At 33.8% G+C, this 22010-nt stretch overlaps 1 protein-coding gene across 4 annotated transcripts in view; it reads right to left on the bottom strand.

Annotated features, from left to right (window-relative positions):
• GRIA2 (glutamate ionotropic receptor AMPA type subunit 2) overlaps positions 1–22010 on the bottom strand; it is a 169354-nt gene that overhangs the window by 32278 nt on the left and 115066 nt on the right. For all 4 annotated transcript variants that reach the window (XM_044224687.1, XM_044224688.1, XM_044224686.1 and 1 more), the window contains 6 exons: positions 19668–19835; positions 19312–19416; positions 18524–18634; positions 16823–17029; positions 15936–16306; positions 11218–11416 (listed from right to left, as the gene is read on the bottom strand). In XM_044224687.1, coding sequence (XP_044080622.1) covers positions 11218–11416; positions 15936–16306; positions 16823–17029; positions 18524–18634; positions 19312–19416; positions 19668–19835 — 1161 coding nt within the window. The remainder of the gene's footprint in view (positions 1–11217; positions 11417–15935; positions 16307–16822; positions 17030–18523; positions 18635–19311; positions 19417–19667; positions 19836–22010) is intronic.

Here is a 22010-nt window from a genome sequence, read left to right as displayed (position 1 = left end):
TGTCAGCTGTGGGCTTCAAACGTGAACTCTATTATGTTGAGGTAATTTAATTCTCTTCCTAGTTTATTATTTTTATCATTGAAGGATGCTCAATTTTGTAAAGTGCTTTTTCTGGATTTATTTTGATGATCATAAAATTTTTATTCTTCATTCTATAATTGTGGTGTATCACATTGGATTAATTTTTGTAGATTGAAATATCCTTACATTTCAGAGATAACTCCCCCTTGGTCATGGTCATTTATGATCTTTTAATGTGCTGTTGAGTTTGGCTTAATGGTATTTTGCTGAAAATTTTTGTATCTCTATTTCTCAGGGCTATTGATCTCTAGTTTTCTTTTCTTACAATGTCTTTTTCTGGCTTGGTATCAGGGTAATGTTGACCTTATAAAATTAGTTCAGAACTGTTCCCTCCTCTTCTATTTTTTGGAAGAATATGAAAATGAGTATCATTAATTCTTCTTTAAATATTTGGTAGAATTCTCCAGTGAGCTCATAATCTCTTGCTCCTTTTGGTATTCTACTCTGTATCTATTGGTTGGAAAGTTTAATCCATTTACATTTAAAGTTGCTAATAGTTACTCCTATCATTTTGTGAATCATTCTCTATCTTGTAGATTTTTTTATTCATCTTTGCCTCTTTTGCTGCCTTTTTTTGTATTTCATTTTTTTTTTGTGGGGTGTTTTTTTTTGTTTTTTTGTTTTTTTTTTTGTAGTGATGCACTGATTACTTTCCTATTTCTTCATGTAACTTCTATAGGTTGTTTCTTTGTGGTTACCATTGAAGTTACATAAAACATGACCATAAAAAATGATTTTAGTCTTAAGAATTTCACTTCAGTTGCATTCAAAATCTACTCTTTTACTTCCCCCCTCATAATTTATATTATTGATGTCAAATTAATCTTTTCATATTGTGCATCAGTTAACATACTCCATATAGTTTAATTTCATACTTTTATATTTTAACCTCTATACCAGAATTTTAAAAGACTTAGGCAACACTGTTATTGTACTATGATATTCTGGGTTAGTCTATACATGTACCTTTTTCAATGAGTTCTGTACTTTCATAGGATTTTGTATTGATGTCTATCATCCTTTCTTTCAACTGAAAGGATTCCCTTTAACAGTCTTGTAAGGCTGTTTCAGTGTTGATGATCTCTCTCAACTTTTGTTTATCTGAGAAAGTCTTTATCTTTTATTTCTGAAGGATAGTTTTGTCGGATACAGTGTTCTTGATTTGTAGTTTTCTTTATTTTCCTTCCTCTTTGAAAATATCCTCTCTCTTCTTCTGACCTACCAGGTTTCTGCTGATAAACCTGCTAGTAGTCTTATGGACACCCACATGAACCTGACAAGCCACATTTCTCCTGCTGTTTTAAAAAATCCTTTTCTTTGCTATTTAACAATTAGGTTATTATGTTTTTTAGTATACACTGTTTTGGATCCTCCTTCTCAGAATTCCTTATGTTTCATTAACTTATTTCTTCCCCCAGATTTGGGAAATTTGGAGCCATAATGGCCTTAAATAAGCTTTCTTCTCCTTTCTCTCTCTTCCTTTTGTGACTCTCATAATGTGTATTTTAGTCCTTTTGAAAGCGCCTTAGACTTTCTTCACTCTTTGCTTCTTTTTTTCTTTTTTCTTTTCTATTTGTATAATTTCAAAAAACTTGTCTTAAATTTGATTATTTTTTTTCTTCTGCTTCATCAAGTATGACGTTGAATTCCTATGGTGAATTTTTCAATTTAGACACTGTATTCTTCATTTCCAAAATCAATTTTTAAAAATATTTTTTCTTTGTTGAAATTCTGTTTATTCATGTATCATTTTCCTAAGCTCTTTGAGCATTTTTGTGACAGTTACTTGGTATTCTTTAACAGATAATCCACATAATTCCTTTTTCTTTTTCTTTTCTTTCTTTCTTTCTTTCTTTCTTTCTTTCTTTTTTTTTTTTAGTGTCACTTTCTGGAGATTTTTTTTTTTCCTTTGATTGGGCCATATTTCTTTGTGTTTTTTTTTTAATGTGCCTTATAACTTTGCTTTGGGATCACACATTTTTAAAAATAGCCACATTTTGCAGCCTTTATAGATTAGCTTCATGTAGGGAAAGATTTTGACCAATCAGCCTGGTTAAATATTCTGAAGTCTACTCAAACCTTTTCTGTAGATGTTTATTCTTTGCACTTGTATGTGTAAATTTTCAATTAGAGAGAATTTTATCTTTTTTTCAGGAGCTCATAATCTCTTGCTTCTTTTGGTATCTGTATGTAGTACTGCTGGTTCTCTGGAGCTGGCATAACCACTCAGATCTTTTTCATTACCTTGTGGCCCATGCTTGTAGAGTATGTTGGTTCCATCAGTACTCCATGTCAGGCAAGACAAAGACCAGTCATGTGGTACTTCACCAAAAGTCTGGAACACTGGATGCATGTTCCACTCCTCTCTTCTGTCTTCCAATGGAGTGGCTACCAAGCTGTTTTGGTTTCTGTTTCCTGTACCACAAGTAACATCAGCGCAAGAAGCCCAAAAAGCAGAAGCAAGCCATCCAGTTCTCTTTTGTTCTCAGCAGCCCCAAGGCATCTAGTATCTGCCAGGTCCCATCAGTGCTCTGAGACAGGAAGACAGAAACCAGTTCCTTGGGCAGTCGCTCTCCCCAAGTAAAGCCAAAACATTGCACCCACACTGCAACTTTTTTTCCTCCCAAAAGGGAACCTGAGAGTTGAAGATCCTTCCCACTTTTTTCACACTGGGCTGGAGGGGAGGGTCTATGGTAAGTGAATGTGTGCTAGTCCAAACCTTTGCCTTTTTTCTCAGCAGTCTTTAACCTGGTTCCCTTTTTGTCAGTGTCTAGAATCAAGCAAGAAAGAAAGCAGTTCCTCTAAAAAGTCAGAACGTGGACATACAGTCCAATCTCTACTTGTTTTTTCCTGCTTGGAGAAGCCAAGAGCAGGCAATTCCTCCCAAGTGAGGTACACTGTGCCAAGGAAGATTATGGTGAATGCCATGAATTTTCCCACAGAGTTTGACATGACTAGTTTCATACTCATTTGGTTTACAGGAGCCCTTTTCCTTACTTCTGGATTTCTCACAAATAAAACTGGTCAATGGTGTGTTGTTTAGACAGTCCCACAAGAGACAAAGATGGTCTGGGGCTTCCTATTTCACCATCTTATTGACATCACTCCCTTGACCCTTTCTCTGTTTCTTAAAATGAAATCCTAAATATTGTTTTTTGGGACTGTGACAACATTCGATTTTTCCAGTTACCATTTTATTTCTAAACTATTTTTTCCCTGTGAAAATAAGCAGCCAACTTTACTAGCAATCTGTTTGTTGGTAATCATTCAATACGATCTGGAGCAATATGATATGCTGGAAACAGGAACCGTACATTACTTTAGCATCAAGTTTTCCTTCAAATATAAAAAGTCTAATTAAAGAACTCTCAAAATTTTATTAACAGTATTTATACTTAGTTCAGATTTTGATTCCAATGTATTTAAATGATTGCACAATTCCAGTTTTCTTCTCTACAAAACTCTTGAGACTGCATTAATTATTATGGCAACTAGTATGAATACCACACTAGGTTCTTTTACTAAACAATGATCCTCTATTTAAGCATAAAAATAAAGTGCAGCCAACATGATGTCATCTAAGGTACCTCTACAGGTTTATACTGATACTGATTTTCTCTGAGGCATCTAAACAGGAATTTGGGGAATGTTTTGAGATGAAAGATTAGTTTTGAAATTTATCCACTGTTTAAACATTTTCTGCTAAAAAAATGACCTCATAATTTAATGGTGGTGAGAAAGGAGTATTTTTGATTTAAATATGGACAATAAAGAAAGCCTCTATAAACTGATTTGGGTCAAATTATTAATCCAGTGGATAACAATGAGCTCTCATTTCCCCTCTGTATCATAAGAGTGGTCTCTACGTGAAGTGATTAGATGGAGTGCACACTAAATTTGCTGAACATTGTTATGGAAAGAGGTGAATGTCCAAAATCATAACATAGTTACTCTAGAAGAAACTACAACTTTGCAGAATAATCACAATTCAGCAAATAGACACATTCTTTACAATTTTTTTTCCTCCCATAGCACTTTGAGCACAGAAAACATGGTTCAGTGTAGTCTCTCATGCATTTATTTATATCCTACAAATTTATCCTACAAATTTATATCCTACAAATACACTGCAAGGTCTTTAAATAGAACACTAATTTTTAAAAGAAACATTGGACATTTTGACCTTTCTTACACTGTTAAACCAGCTACATTAGCTGAATTGAAAGAACACAAGCTTTCTCAGCAGCTTAGACTAAATGTATTCTTAAAGTCTTTGAGAATTAAAGAATTCTTAAAGTCTTTACTGTTCCCAGACGTTTTGTGTAATAGAGGGGAAAGTTTAAATATCAGAGGAAAAAAAAAAACTCACAAACAGAAAAGAAATGACTTCAACTTGTTACGGGTCATCTAGAGAAGGCTTAAACATGCAAAGCTGTCAGCTATGCAGATGGTTAAACAATGATCAGGCTCCCCCAAGATATTTAAGAAGAAAAATCTCTAATAATATGACAAACCATGCCATGAGTGACGTACAACATATCCATAAAGTGTTTATTACTAATTTATTCACATTCAACTCTTATTTAATACTAAGTATTTTAGAAAACATTTAAATATTTAAGCATGAGTGAAAGGTCTATAGAGAGTCTAGTTTGATATTAGCAGCTACATATATGTGTGTGTATATATATATATGTGTGTACACACACATATACACATAGGGATATGCCCATTTCATTTCCAAAATATTGAAATATATACATATATATGCATTAATATATAGAAAGTTAGAATCATACATATATTCATATATAGAAAGCTAGACGTATGTATTGTATACATATATGTACATATATACACAAAAGTATATATGCATATATGTGTATACACACACACACACACACACACACACACACACATATGCATATTTTTACCTGCATAGAAATAGGGGATATGTTGGAAACTGCAGTAGACAAGTCATTAGTTAGATGTAATGAAATAAGGATAGTGAGCCACCACAGATTAGTGAAATCTGTTCTATAAAATATCAATAAAGAAATTATACTATTTTATTGCTAAACACAAGCAATAAATGAAACAAAACATAACTTTAATGAAATAACACTTAATATATCTCCATAAGAAAGCTGTTATAAAAGCTTAAATATTTTCATTTGTAAACATAGTTTAATCAAAGTTGTTTTTTTTTTTTAAGATTTTATTTATTTACTTGAGAGGGAGAAAGAGAGAGAGAGCATGGGCAGGAGAAAGGGCAGAAGGAGAAACAGACTCTCTGCTGAGCAGGGAGTCAGATGTGATGCAGGAAACCTGGGATCAGGACCTGAGTTGAAAATGGAGGCTTAACTGACAGCCATCCAGACACTCCTCAATCCAAGTTTTCATATGTAAATATAAGTAGATGGATTTAAGTCACAGAAGAAAAAGGTTATACCTTTTAAAAGATAATTTAGGGTCCCTGGGTGGCTCAGTCAGTTAAGAAACTGGCTTAATTTTGGCTGAGTTCATGATCTCAGTGTTGTGAGATTCTGCACTGAGCATGGAGCCTGCTTAAGATTCTCTCTCTCCCTCTCATTCTGTCCCTTCTGGCACCTCTTTCTCCCTCTATAAATAAATAAATAAAACTTAAAAATAGTAGAATAAAAATATAATTTAGATTACTGTAATAATTACTTATTTCTCTGGTAATTGTGATTATTTGTGGTATGTCATATATATATATCATGTCATATGGTAATAATCATATATATTTTTGTATATGAAGATTTATATATGTATATGAAAGAAAAATTTCAAACTAGTTTTTCCACTCAAGTAAGAAACATATGCATTCATACTATTTATATATAATTTATACAATTTATAAGTTCTATAAAAGTCTATAATGCTAGGTAACAACAGTATAGTTTCATGAATTATCAGACTATCTCTTCTGAGAACACCATGATTAACTTCATTAAATGAGAAAGAGAAGGGTTTTATTTTGACAATGTTCTAGAATCTTTTTCTTCCAAAGTCAGAATAATTAACATAGACCACTTATTCAGACAATATACCCCATCCCTCATCCTTCCAGAGAAAACCAGAGGGAATAAACAGATTGCAGTCTGGGGATTTAGCATAGGCATGAAGAAATACTTCTAATCTGCAAGTAATAACTGTGTTTCAGGGATTGACTGTTCAATGGCAGGTCTATTTATAAAGCCATTTTCTATTCCCAAACCTATATTTCTATCAGAACCTAATACATATAGGTCCTTTAAAACTATTTTCTACTCAGACTCATCTAATTCAAGATGTGTCCTCCTTTATTGAGAGAACATATTATCAAAATGTGAAAGTCTAAAAATAGTGGTTTATAATTGAAAACCTAATTCTTTCTTAATTATAGGTACGCTATAGTGGCACTATAATTAGAGATGATCAGTGCTCCAAAATGAGTCAGACTTTATCAGTCACTCTGTACAAGGAGTTACATGAGTTTCGTAGCAGAAAACCCTGGAAAATTAAGATGCAGGATCTTTTTATTCTTACCTCATGATGGTACAAGATTGCCCTTCATTTATTGTCTCTCTCTAATAGAACATTGTAAATATTTCATTCATATTTGTTTTATCCGTTATTTCTGATTTTAAGTTAGAAAATTTACAGCTGAAATTGGAATTCTGAAGCTAATGCACACTTACTGACTTTACTAAATCAATATTATTATAACACAGTTTATTAAATTATTTAACTGAAATCTGAAAATACTTTAGATTTAAGTTGGGTAACTCATATCATCTTAGGACAAAACAGATATGTCCCTATAAAGGATGAAATATTTATCTTATAATTTTAAATAATGTGCTTTCATCCCAACAAAAAGATATGCTTTTAGGAAACATTTGTTATGTTCAGACAAAAGACAATAAATTATTTTTCATTCTTTAGCTAGTTACATATCTTTAAAATTTAGAAAATGACCTGGTTTCTTAAATCAATTTCTCCAATGACCAAATCCAAAGCTCTTGCTGTGTTAAAAACAACAGCACCAACAACAACAACAAAAACTGGCTTTATAAACTCTTGGACAGTAGAAAATTTTTAATAATATAAATAATAAAATCCCTAGTCAAAAACAGTGTAATAAGAAAAAGTCTTCAATGAAGCCAAATTAAGCTGTATTAGAAAACATAAGATCACTGTTAGAACTTTAAATATTAGCAAATGGTAAGAATGGCAAATATTTTTCTTCCACTCGTAATTAGCTTTCTTAGGTCTGCAAGTTAAGCACAACAGATGGCCATGGAAGAAAGCATACAATACATGTCTTCAGTCTAACTTCAGCCCATTCCATCTATATTCCCTTTCCTGACAGACTGGGCACCATGATAATCAATCTGGCAGCTTTCGCTCTGTCCTAAATCCACCTTACAGGAGCCCCAGGCATGCCTAGAGCTAAATGACAGTTGAGAGAGGATGACCCAAGATGGGTGGTGAATGCTAATTTTAGGAATAGCAGCAAGAAGAATTTCCCATGTAACATTTCCCACCAGAAGTTTAGAAATTCACCAGACTACAGTTATTAAGACAAACTGTAATATACCTGAGGTTTTGAGGGAAAGAATGTTAGTGAAAACCAATATTTTGCTTTTATAATATCTATGAGATAGCTTCATGTTATCTAATACATTTTTAATAACACTCTAAAGAGAAATTCTTTTTTTGGAAGGGGAAACCCTTAGTCAATCTCCATACTCTATTGCAGTAAACTTTATGTGAAAAGGTAGGCATGATGAATACAGCTGGAAAGTCACAGTATCCCAAAAATATTTTGGGGAGTCCAAAGCAAAAATAAGATTGTCCTCACTATTATCATCATGGCATCAAATTATCACACATTAATATGGTTAGCAAAATTATTCAAAATTACTCATGATTTAGCAGCACCCTTTTTATTGAACCCACCTTTTAGAAACAAACCTTTTGTATACATAATTTCTCAAATTATAACCAGGTCATACGTGTCAGTGGAAAAATTAACATGACAAACTCCTATCACTCTGGTGATGCATGCTGTTGATGTAGTGATGTTAGCTTCTCTTTACTGAGAATCAATATTAATAAATAGTGTGGCTCTTAAGTACTTTTGAGGCCACAATCTTCTTTCTCTAGATATGGAGAAGCTAACTACAGTGTTGCATGCACTGAGACCTAACCAAAGTTGATTCATCAAGAGTTCCTTTTGAAGGTATGTGAAAAGGAAGTGTGAAGCCCTGCCTGAGTTTCTACCATTGTAATTCTCCAATTCCACACAAGGATATAAACCTATAAACAAGGATATAACCTACACTGAGCATGGGCAAAGCAAAATAAATCCAGAGACCTTTATTAGCAGGTGAAAATAGGATATTGAAAGAACCCTAGAGGTTTAGGTGAAAACCTCAGCACACTTACCAGCTGCCTAAATTTGGCCAAGTCCACAAAATTATCTGAGCTTTAGCTTAATAATACATGGTATGCAAATAAAAATCATTGTTTTGATTATCAAGCAGATGTATTGTGAGATTCAAAAAGCTAACGGGATAAAGAAGATGTGGTATATACACATCATGGAATACTATTCAGCCATGAGAATGAGATCACACCATTTCTAACAACACAGATGGACTGGGAGGGAATAATGCCAAGTGGAATAAGGCAGACAGAGAAAGACAAATACCATATAAATTCACTTAGAGGTGGAATTTCAGAAACAAAACTAACAAAAAAACCCTGACTCTTAAATACAGAGAACAATCTGGTGGTTGTGGGGGTGGGGCAGAGATGGGAAAAGTAGATAAAGGGGATTAAGAGTCCCCTTAATCTATTGAATAATGTGTAGAATTGTTGAATCATTATATTGTACACCTGAAACTCATAAAACTGAGTTATGAGCACTGAGTAATGTATAGAATTGTTGAATCACTTTGTTGTACCCCTGAAACTAATATAGTACTGTATGTTAATTATACTTTAATATAAGCAAAGAGACAATGCATATGAAACTGCTTGGGAAAGCTATGATAATAAAAGGTATCAGTTTACCTAATTACTCACTATCACTTCCCTATTATTCTAGGAAGGGTAAGCTCCACAGTCATATATTGGCAAATGGCACATCACAAATTATGCTGGCAAGTGTCCATACGTATACATGAACATACTGCATACTGGAATCATGGTCTTCATGGAGTTAGTATACTGAAACACAAGAGTAACAGCAATCTTTTCCCAGAGTCATCTAGTCTTTTCATCTTGTCTACTGGGGAACTTGTGTGTACCAACCATGAAATCTTGACATCTTGATAATTACCTATATGTTTCTATGCCTGAGTTAAGGAACATGGCTAAGGTCTGGAAATGTGTATGTACAGTTGTGGAGAGTACCTGGAACCACTGCAGTGCAAACAAGGTAATGACAGTAACTCTCAATATATGTATACTAATCTGTAAGATAATATCTGGAAACAAGATTGTTTTAATCAACATTAAGTAACACTAAGGAAACCATGATATAGCAGGTACCTTATTCATTTACATATTTCATTTACTTCAAAAGGAAGAACATGAATAAAGTATATAGATAAAATAAATGCAAGTCCTACTGGAATACAAGTAATAAAAACTGCTTCAAAATACACTTCTAATTGAGAACCATGCAATATTCTAATTTATTTTAATATATCCAGTGTTATGATAAAACTAAAACACTATGCTACTTTAAGAGTATTTATATACATATTACATATATGCTCATAGATGAAAGCAATTTGTCATTAGTAGCAAATCTGTATTATAACATTCATATATAGAACTGCATTAAAGTCAAAGCAGTTGCTGATAGATCAACCACACTTCTGTGCTTAAATTGCAGTGCTTAAAGAAAGCATCAAGATCCTGTACTCCCAGGGCACGTGGGTGGCTCAGTCATTAAGCATCTGCCTTCAGCTTGGGTCATGATCCCAGGATCCTGGGATCAAGCCTCACATTGGGCACTCTGCTCGTTGGGAAACCTGCTTCTCCCTCTCCCACTCCCCCTGCATGTGTTCCATCTCTGGCTGTCTCTCTCTATCAAATAAATAAATAAAATCTTAAAAAATAAAAAAGATCCTGCCCTCCCTACATGTAGCCAGGTTATTATCTATTATCAGCTGTGGTCTCCCCCTACACACACATACATGCGCGCGTGCACGCACACACACACACACACACACACGTTCTCCTATTTCACTCGAGTGAAGTTAGTTGGAAAAGATACCAGAGGCAATGTAGATAAAATGGTTTTCAAATTATACTCTACTACTTCAGCTGAAGCTAATCTTAATTCTGGAATGGCCTAGATCTCACTCAAGCAAATTCATATGCATTCAAAGATTTTGTTAGATTATCAGAAACTATCATATGTTATATACATTGGCTTAAAAACTAAGTTTATCAGCTGTATTAAACATTTTAATAGAACAACTTCTTATAGAGAGAAAATAGTATAATGAAAGAAAATTGTATGGCCATGAGATTATTGGACTTGTCCTATATATAAATATGATATGGTCACAATTTTTTTGAAAAATAGAATATATTTAATAGATGTGTTATAATTATGATATCCATTTAGATCTTTGTTAGTTTTTTCTTGGAGAGTTTGAAAAAATTCAGAATTTTCACACATTTATATAATCTATCTAATTAACATAACAGAATTAACATAACTGATTTGAAAGTGAGTTTTCAACTGTAAACTATGTAAAATATATGACAGCTATGCTTATTTGAAATTTAAAAATTCAATCTAAACTTATTTATAGTTTGCTTCAATTTTGTTCCAAAAGAGCAATCTTTATAAAACTATAATTCTGCTATAATGTTGTGTTTTTCTCCTAAGGAGATAGGTATGACAAAATAGAGATGGAGCTAAGAATAAGGATGGGGAAGGGAGGGGTATAGAGACAAGGTCAAGAACAGAGAGAGAGACAGAGAGGGGATTACTATCACATAATACCTTCATAGAGCACAGGAAGGAGGGAGCGAGGACAAAATGGAAAATGGTTAAATTTTAAGATCAAAATCAACAGTTAAGAAAGCAGGATCTCTTACCCTGAAAAACTCTTTGGTGGATCCAGAGTCTAATGTTCCATAAGCAATTTCTGTTTGCTTAGAAAGATCCTCAGCACTTTCGATGGGAGATACCATCCTCTCTACAGTCAGGAAGGCAGCTAAGTTAGCCGTGTAGGAGGAGATTATGATCAGGGTAAAGAACCACCACACACCTCCAACAATGCGCCCAGAGAGGGATCTAATAACAAGTATGAAATGGATTTGTAAAGTGAAATGAATGACCTAGTAAAAAAATCCAAGTTAGCAATATTATGCAAATATTGACTTATATGGGACTATTTAACTTGATACTTTTTAATATATCTGCTAGTTAATAAAACTGGAAATTATTAAGCATTCTGGGTAAGCAGTCTAGATTAGCTAGATGTAATGAGCTACCCAGAGGTCAAAACTTCAGATTCCTCAGATTCTTTCAAAGTTATAATGCCCAAATTGTCTATGGTATGAAATTTCACAAAGAATCAATTTTAAGAAATATGCAAATAATCCAGTCAATGCGCATCCTACTATCCATTCATGACATAAGTAAACACGAAAAAGAGAATTTAACATCACTTGTAAAACTCACAATAATGTTGACAAACAAAATCAAATATTAAAAATAAAAGAATGTGCACCATAGGTGAAGTTGAAACCCTCCCTTTAATTCAGCCAATGAAGTTCAAAAACCCTCTAAAAGGTCCAAAATTTCACTGGTTTTTTTGTGTGTGCAAAAACATAGGTTTTTGATATGGTGCAGAAAAGAAAATGGGGAACAATGATACAACAAACAAAGGAATGACACAAAATATAATTCTTAATGAATAAAAATCTGAGGCTTCCTGGCATGGACTGCTACCACCCTGTTCCTCTGTGCTTCCTGCTTAAGAAAAAAAGACAACTCAAGGAAAACAAAATTAGACATTTAAACATTTGTCAAGATACAAATTCCTGATTTGTAATATAATAATATTTCTTTGACCATAAATTCATATGTAAAATACTTTTGAAAGCTTAATAGATCCCTAGTAACTTACTTTAAACCCTAGGGAGATAAATATAGATATGTAGATGTGGAAATTGATACATAACATATTATTCTGAAATATTTGGTGGGATTCTACATATAAAGGGATTTTAAAAAAGTAAAGGGGTTTAAGTAATATTAACAATCCAACACAATAACATTTTAGGTTAATAACTTTGCTATGTCTAACAATTAAATTTGTTATAGTGAAAAGGTAACATTTCTAAAAATCTAAATTACAAACGTTTGGTAATTTATGGCCTAAAACAGACCTCCTGACATTTAACAGTAAGGAATATACCTTTGTAGAATAAACTATTCTAGCAGTCAAAAAAAAGTGGGGAGCTTATTTAAAAATAAAGATTTTTAAAAATATCTATTGCTAAAAGAGAAAGAGAGAGTGACAAGTGATGAAAAAATATAACTAAGAGCCTTTATCATAGACTCTGAGAAATGCAAAGAATTAAATAAATATGACAGAGTGGAAAAAAATGAACTACTCTCTCATGCATAGGGTATTAAAAACATTTTAAATTTAAGAAACCTCTTGTGTAGACACAGCCACTCTCAAAATGTTCGCTATTCCATAACAATGGAAAGCATAAATAAAAGGTATTTATTCCATATTTAAGAGGGCAGCTCAAATCCCTTAAAACAAAACTGTCTTCTTAGTAATTGCCTTGACACTATAAACTGCATCGTAATTGACAATGCAGAATCGTTCTTATAAGTAATTCCATTCCATTTATAAAAACAAGTTAAAGATATGTTATTCTCTATTCCAGTGCTTAGGTCAGATTTAATGAGTTTAAATATGCCAATTTACTTGAAGTTCGACAAGATATCTCAATAAATTTATTGAACTTATACTTCATTCAAAACAAAATTCTTGAGCAATTTATTATTCATTTGTAATTGTTTTCAAAGGATCAGTTAATGTTTCTGAAAGAGTTTCTAAGACATTTTATGCAGAGGGCAATTCAATTTATGTCTTATGGTGACAGACAAAAATGGTTTCTCTAACTAAAAACAAACCTTTACTTCTTTGAATCTGGATTAAAAGAGCAAATAAATGGATATGCTACCAATTCCTTCTTTTTTTATTCTACCATTTCTTTTAAATCTATATTAAATAACTGTTTTAAGAATGACATTTTTATTCATTGGAATCCATTTGGGATATTAGGGGGAAAAAAACAGAGGCAAACAAGAAAATAAAAGTCAACTTTATAGCATTTTATGCTCACAATTTCTGTGGTTCCAGGCTTCAGAAAACTACAGTAAACATATTCTAAACTTATTTTCAGAAAAAAGACCAATTCAGGTTAATGAATAATTTCTGATTAAAATTTAAATGTTCTAGTAATATTGATAACATATTTCCATACCATGTTTTACTTGAAAAGAGGTGATAAATATCTTTCAAAATATTTAAAGGGTATCTCAAAGTGATCAGTGCATTTCATGAATCATCATCCTCATCATCATTATTATTATCATCATCATCATCATCATCATCGTCATTATTATTAGATACTATGCTTCTCTATTCTTCTTTCCTAAGCTGGAGTAACCATCATTGCATTGTAAAAAAAGAGTTTGGTTTGTTTTAAAAATCATTAAATTTGCCAGTATTATGCAGTATTTTCAATATTTAAATGCACATATAATATAGAATGAAAGATATGTACACTTAAAATTTTTTAGCAAAGCAAATTTTGCTCATATATATGTATATATATATATATATTCTGTAGCAAAAAAATAAATCAGTTGATAACAAGGAAAAATATACTATCTAAAATCTATTTAGTGTACCAGGAAATAAATATTATTCCATGTGAAATTGTAGTAAGTCATGTAGTAAGTCATGACTCATGAATGAAATCATGAGCACAGATAAAAGGGCATATTTTACAAAACAGGCTTTTGGAAAATTAGTAGTTGTCTGTTTGTCATGGTGGACACTAGGGCAACACAGATTTTTAAATGTGCTCTATGCTACAATTCCTGTAAATATGTTTTCTGTTCCTTGACAAGCACTGGACACCAAAACAACTAACTTCAGAGCCAGGAGCCATGAGGAATAATGCAAACAAATCTAAGGATCCATCTATAGGAACCCAGATCAATATATCCTACTTTATAATGAACCTCACACATTTCTCCTTACTAAATCAACAGGCAGAGCATAGTTTATGTTACCCTAGGGTAATTGTGTTTTATCTCAGGATTAAATTTACATTATACTTCTTACCAAAGATGAATAATTGTATTATTATTTATGGACCAGAATAGTCTCTGAGAGCCCCATTTGGTTAATATTTTCTCACTCATTATTAGAAACTACTCTTTATGTCTTTAACTTAAATCAGATAAATATAGAGATAAAACTATGAATCTTACCTATTTTGTAGGAGGTCATCATATTTATGTATATTATTATATATAATATTATTATATATTTCTATATTATTCTATGCTGTATATATTATCATTATTATACATATATGCCATGCAAATACCATTGGCATATTTTTAATTCAGGGCAGTTCCATAAAGAATTAAGATTAAGATTGTTTAGGTTCAAATAATTCATAACAATGTGTCCTACTAGCAGAGAGTCATTAATAATTTCTGCATACATGATATATTTAATTTGTCTTACTGGGTGGAGTATAAAAAAAAGACTACAAAAGATACAAATTTTTGAGTTTTTTTAAATTAATCAGTTATCTCCAAAGTGCTCAGAAACTAACAACGAAATAGTATTAGAAAAATCATCCCCTTTACTAGTTATTAAGATATCCCATAGACTCAAAGGAAAGTAATCCAACATAGATTAAAATGTGTCAGTAGACCATAATTTAGCCTTCAAATGTGAAAGAATCATACTAGAAAAATCATGGTTTATTCTTCCGAAGAGCCAGATATGGCTATTCTTCTTATTCATGTAGTAACATGAAAAAAGGCAAAATGTATTTTGCGAGATACTCATTATATTTAGGTATTTTAGAGTATTACCTAATATATCATAATGAGACTAGATGCAGAAATGTATACCATTATCTGTGTGTATTACTATTGAATATAGCGCAAGCTGCGGTGAGTCAGCCACCATTATTACCCAACCATGTACTTCTAAATACTTGGAAAATATCCTGTCAGACATCCCCTTAATTCAGCAATCTAACCTTTAAAAAAACAAAAAACAAATTTATAATCTCTCTCTGATACCATCTGCATGAGCTAATAATGAGAAAATAAAAGAGATGGGATGTGTGCCAATGAAGTTTTGTAAACAAGTTGTTGCTTTTGTAGTTAATAAGTGATGTTGCCCATTTTCCCATATACAGGTCTGTGGATCAACACACAGATGACTGTAAAATGAGAATATGCAGCAAAAACACGGTACCCCTCCAAGAAGGCATGGAATGATAGGAACCTTATGCATTTTATAGCCTCTCCATGGTGTGTATAATTTCACCAGGAAATACAAGATCAACATTCAAAGAACATTGCTCGAATATTTCACAGACTTATGCCAACATTAAAAGTCTGTCCTGAAGGGTCTTAAACTGCTTGGACAGGTAGTCAGCGGCTGTTTACTTCTTTATAGTGAATTCATAAACACCATGAATATCCACTTGAGACCTAAAATGCACAAAGTTGAAGCAGGTGAGTAACCAACCTTGGCGAAATATCGCATCCTTGCTGCATAAAGGCACCCAAGGAAAACCAGAGACTATTAAAAATCCCAAATTCATTAGTTGATTCACTACTTTGTGTTTCTCTTCCATCTTCAAACTCCTCAGTGTGCCACTCGTAGGGGCTAAATCTGCTGACCAGGAATAAAACTACACTGACCCCAATGTAGGCAAAAACAATGCACATCCAGATCTCATAGGCTAAAGGATCAAGAAATGAAAACACTCCTGGTTTGGACTTCTGAGGCTTCTTGATCATGATAGATATCCCGAGGCTCATAAAGGGCTTTGAGAAGTCAATCACCTCTTCTCTCACAAGGGTAATAGTTAATGGAGCAATTGCAATGTCAGCTTTCTGTAAGGAAAACAAATGAAAGTAATAGTACCCAGAGTCATGGACTGAAAGGAATCATGGTTACATTAGTGGATCAAAAGGGAAGAAAAGGAAATCAGGGAAATGTCAATAATTATTTCCTTGGCAGAGTCCCAGTAAAAAATAAACAAAAAAGCAATTTGTTACCTAAATATCCCTCCTCTTTATAAATACACAGTATACCCATCTCTACACTGAATATAATATAGAATGAAAGATATGTACACTTTCTACACTGAATCTATGCCTTTGGTGCCTTTGAGCAATGTATATGGTTCATATGCTTCAAGACAGATCAAATGTCTGTCTCATTTAGTGTGCATGTGTGCTTCTGAGGTTAGCATTAATTTTCAGATGTTCACAAGGCAAAAAGATAGTATTCTTCAGTAATGTGGGAAACTAACAACTTCAGATAGAGGTACTTTGCAGGAAAGCGGGGAATTCTGTCAACAAGAGTTCAAACTGAATGACTTTATTTGGGAGAAGAGCTATACTTACCCCGTATACAAGTTCTCCAACCATCCCATTCCAAATTTTCGTGTCAGCATCCCTGGCCCCATACTTGCCATCCCCAACAATTGTCAGCTTGTACTTGAACCCACAATGTTTGGCGATTTCTGCAGCCAAGTCAACACAGTAGCCCTCATAGCGCTCATTGCCTTCAAGCATTTCATGATTTTTCTTCATCATAACATATGGAGATTCCTATATGGAAAGACAGTTCTTTCATTGATTTAAAAAAAAAATAGCTGTGTTAACTACTTTCACTGATTCAAGTCTTCTGGTTTAATTATTACCTGGTAGCCAGAGAAAGTGTAGAATATGGATGGTGGAAAATATCAGCAGAAAAATACTGAGCATAATACCTTTGAGAAAAAAGGTCCTCAAATGCCTAACATTATATTTCATTAATATGATTTGTACCTAGCCATAACAAAGTAAACAAGAAACTCAAAAGCACAAACTGTTGACATGCCCTCTTGTCATAATTGTAAACTCCTAGAGTGTAGACAGGAATAATGTTGCTCAACATCTGTTTTATTCAACTCCAGATCCACCACACTCTTATTCTAGGTTAGGGTCATGCCGACTTCAAGAACCAGCATTCACCCAAAACCCTGTGCGTTGCTGCCTCAAGGATAAGGTTCATGTGGAAATCATGTTGATAGTCATTGCCATAGTGACGTACTGATGCTACCCTCTCAGATTTCATGTCTCACTTCATCTATAATATAGAATATCCTAGAATAACATTGCAAGGATGGAAAGTAGCTTCCCCCTGTAAACACAAGAAAAATGAAGTATGAAAATGATTCAACATAGCCCAAAATTCTCTACTAGAAAGTGTCATCAAGCATATTTGAGAGTTCAGTGAAATAGTCCCCCTTGATGGCATGATTACCAAAATCCCTCACATGTCAGAGCTTACACTTTTAAAGGTATTTCCAAATGCCAATCAATGTTTCTATTCAAATTTCTTATTAGCTCTTTTTGTTTTCAGCTATATTTTCACCTATATTTTTTCTTCTCAATGTCGTTAGAATAATGAATCCCACAATTTTACTATACCATGGCTCAGCAAAATAAAATACAATTGTTTTGTCGCAAAATCATGTACTATTAGTGAAACCCTTTTCCCCCATCTCTATTTCACCAATGGCTTGTCACGATGATCTGAATCTACCTCCATCTCTCCAGAGCCTAGATGATCAAGATTCAGTTCAATGTTATCTCATTCCCTCAGAACTGGCTGTGTCTCAATGACTGCGTTGACATTGGTGGTTAAAAGGAAGAGAAATTATCTTTAAGCAGTTCATCTTATAAGGAAAGAGACTGGCCAACGTTATTAATAAACGTGAAGATAGAAGGTACCAAGAATTGCATGGGAATTGAAAGGTAAAGCACACGAGGAAACACAGGGAACCCTCTCCCAGACTTTCCCCAGCTGCTCACACTTGTGGACGCACCAGTGTATGAATTTTCTGTCAAGCTGAATTTCAGTATTGAAGAGGATAACAAATATTTTGAATGTTTTAGCTAATACTTGTGTGGTCCCTTGGACAGAGTAAATATGTTATGCATGATTAAAACAGTGCCAAAGAAGCACTCCATTAGTTATTATCCTAAAACACTAGCAGCAATTCTAGTTGGCAGATATTTTTCATAAGAAGAACTGCAGTAGCACTGGTAGCTAATTACCAAAATTGTAGTGACAACAACAGTCTTATTCTCAAGCCCAGAGGTATCATTTCCAGAAGGGAGCTCGGTAAGGGTAACAACCATTTTGTCCACTTCACTCCAGTATCCGATCTGAAAAAGGTTACAGAAGATAGGCACATGGATAAATGATCTTTCCTTTAGCCACACATTGAATTATTTCAAACTCATGTATGAATCAAAACTTATATCTACATGAACAAAGCTGTGTCTTTTATTTTTGTGACTCTAATATAAATAGAGATTATAAAAACAATGAAACAAAATCAATTCTTAAAAATGGCTTGTCTTTTCACGTTTCACTTCTCATACTTTCCAGGGTAATTTCTTTTGGAGTGATCATATGGAAATAGAAATAAAATCCAAGCAATGGAATTTTATCCATAACAGTTAAGAGAAAGGTACTGAATTAAAATATTAATGCATATTTGCACCAGCTATGTTTTGTCTTCTAAACCATAAACTGTCAGCGATGGTTTCTTTTTCTTCTCATTAAATCTCTTACACCTTGATCAAAAAACAAAAAAAAATTAAAAAAATAAAAACCGTTCTTCTATTCATAGTCATTTGAAGATTACATTTCAGTATTACTTACCAGAAATGAATAGATTAGATTTAGGGAAAAAAATAAAAATTATCTGTCTCTGGAAGTAGATAAACTCTACCTATGTGAATATCCATTTCCAGGACTCTCTGCAAGAAGAGGTGACGGGTTAGGAAACTCACCTCCTCGCAGAGAGAAAACTGCCTTTAGATCACTAATGATTTACCTTCCGGGGCCCATTGGTTTTGAGTTCCATAATGTTAATTGTATAGTTTATTCTTTTTCCATTTTGGTCAAACTTTATATTTCCCGAGAGACCTTCAACCTGAACCTAATGAGGAAATGGGAAAGGAGCACAGTTATCAATTTACTGCAACCAAAGATACAAACTGTACAGATTACTCTCACTGGACTCAGGTTAAGAAAACTACATCTATAAGATTACTTTTCACCCTTCAACATACCTCTGTGCAGTTAGGAGATAATATTCACTTTACATTAAACATAGCCAGGAGACTAACGTAGCAGGAAAAAATAGTGTCCACTGTTAAGTCACACTCACAATCATTTTGAGTGACTGACCTGTTTGAGGGCCCTTTCTATTTCTACGCCTTGTCCCCAGGGGACTGCTGGGTTTGCCAGGCAATCTCCTGCATTCCCCCTTCGAGAGATTTCAATTCTCTGCTTCCGAAGGTTGCGGAAAGCCTCAGTCATCACTTGAACAGCATCATAGGTTAGAGCAGAAGTGTACTGAAAAATATCATACACATATCATAAGAATATCATAGGAATAGGAAAAAATTCAGAGGGTCACTGCACACTGGTCTTCTGGGTTGCAGCTGGCCACCATACAACACCATATCACAGCGCAAGACTTTAGACACCATCCTTCATCTAGACGTCTAAGAATCTGAGGAGCAGCATAAAATACCAGGACTGTGGAGTATGCTTTTGGCTGGAAGCACTGCCTCTTACGTTAGCATTTCAGCTATTTTGGGTGAGATCTTTTATAATAATAGCACTTTTCTTTTAAAACCAATTCCCTAGTTAGGGAATCCCTTTATGGTCTGATTTGAGTATACAGGAAATTATCAAATTTACAAACAAATATGCCTCCACTTATGCGGGATTCATTTGGCAATAGGGAAAGAATATTGATGAGTTTAAGTCTCTAAGTCTACCTCAGTGATGTTCACATAGATCTACAATAGTCCTGAAATATCCATTTTTAAGATTCCCTATGTGGTTATGGTAATCGAAAAGAAGAACCAACAAATTTTATGATTTCTGTGCCCCCTTCATGGTTCAACAGTCTATGATAAAATAACAGTGGATCCAAACTTACGGTATTCAGATCCCAATGGGACAATAGGATTATTACAGGAGGCTGGGGGCCAAGCATAAAAAAAAAGAGCATATCTGAGGGCACCAAGCACTGTCAGTGGCTGGATAGGTATTATTACATACATGGATATATACCGCCATCTATCAAATGTATCACACTGCTATTGTTAATGGAAAATCGCATTTTAACATAATAGATTTAATGAACACTTAGGAAATTTCTGTTACTGAGTATTTTTCAATCTGTGAGTAACAAAAGTACAGTGAAGCTGGGTAAAAAATGCAACATCGTACTAATTTTGAGACATCCTAAAATTCTTGACCACAAATCCAAAATGAGCACTTACTATTTCCAAATCCTCCTCCTCCTTTCTTTAGTAACTTAGTTCTTCCACTCTCAAAAATGATTATTTTATACCTCGTCTTTTCTTCTCATAATACCTACAGCTCTGTGCACTTCTCTTTCTCTGAATTCCTGCTGATTATCTTGCCTACACGTCACTGAAAAAAATAGAAGCCTTCAGACAGAAACCTTTTAGCTTTCATCCACAAAACTGCCACAATCACATTCTCTCTGTTTCCCTCCTGAGCTGACAGCACTCGAGGTGGCCATGCTTCTTCATAAGGACAGACGCTCCAACAGCACAGAGATACAGTCCCTCCAATCTTTCTAAGGACATTTCATCTACAATTACAACCTCAATATCCTGCATCAGCCTTTTCTCTCTCTACTGGATCATCTTTATTAGCACTTCAAATGCTTTGGTATCTCCTACCACAAATAAAGAGATAGATGATGATAAATAATAGATACAGATGACAGATGGGTAGGTAGGTAGATGAGAGAGATAGAAAGAAAGATCAATCAGTAGATAGGTAAATAGATAGATATAGATAGATAGATGATAGCTACAATAACTGCTTCTTAGGTTTATATCTCCTTCCAATACTAACCCTTTCTTTTTTTTCTGTTTCCTTCATTAAAAAATTTAAGAGGAATTTTCTAAACTTGCCATTCCACATCAACCCTCCTCTCTCTCTTGAGGTGGTCTCGCTCAGTTCATGGCTTTAAATTGCATGTATGTGCTCAAACATTACTTCCTCAATGATGCTTTTCCTGCCCAGCATGGGCTCAATCACTCCTCTTCACATGACCTTATTTATTTCTTCATAGTCTCTACTAGTATCTGAATATTTTGTTCATGAATTCTTTATTTCTCTATTTCATCTCTCTTCCCCACTGGAATATTTACTCTAGGGAAGAGTACACCACTGAATTCTCAGAGACCAGAGCAGGGCCAGATACATTAAAAAGACCTAGGAAGGAAAGAATGTAGGCGGGGAAGTCAGAGATCTTGAGATTGGACACTCTCTTTACAGGATTCATGTTCTCTTCCAGTCCAGCGAAAAGGTTATAAGCAGATAATCACAATATGTCTATCATAGTGTTACAAATCAACCTGATGGTAGATAAATGTCAGATTTATCCTCTTAATATGAGAGATATTACAATAAGGCAAATGAAAAGTAGTTCATGTTGTATGAATCATCCCCTCCATGTATCCAGAAATTTCTTAAGCC

Source organism: Neovison vison, chromosome 11 (assembly GCF_020171115.1).
Source record: "Neovison vison isolate M4711 chromosome 11, ASM_NN_V1, whole genome shotgun sequence".
Lineage (NCBI taxonomy): Eukaryota > Metazoa > Chordata > Mammalia > Carnivora > Mustelidae > Neogale > Neogale vison.
Note: the sequence above shows the minus strand (reverse complement) of the source record. Positions and strands in the feature narration are given on the sequence as shown.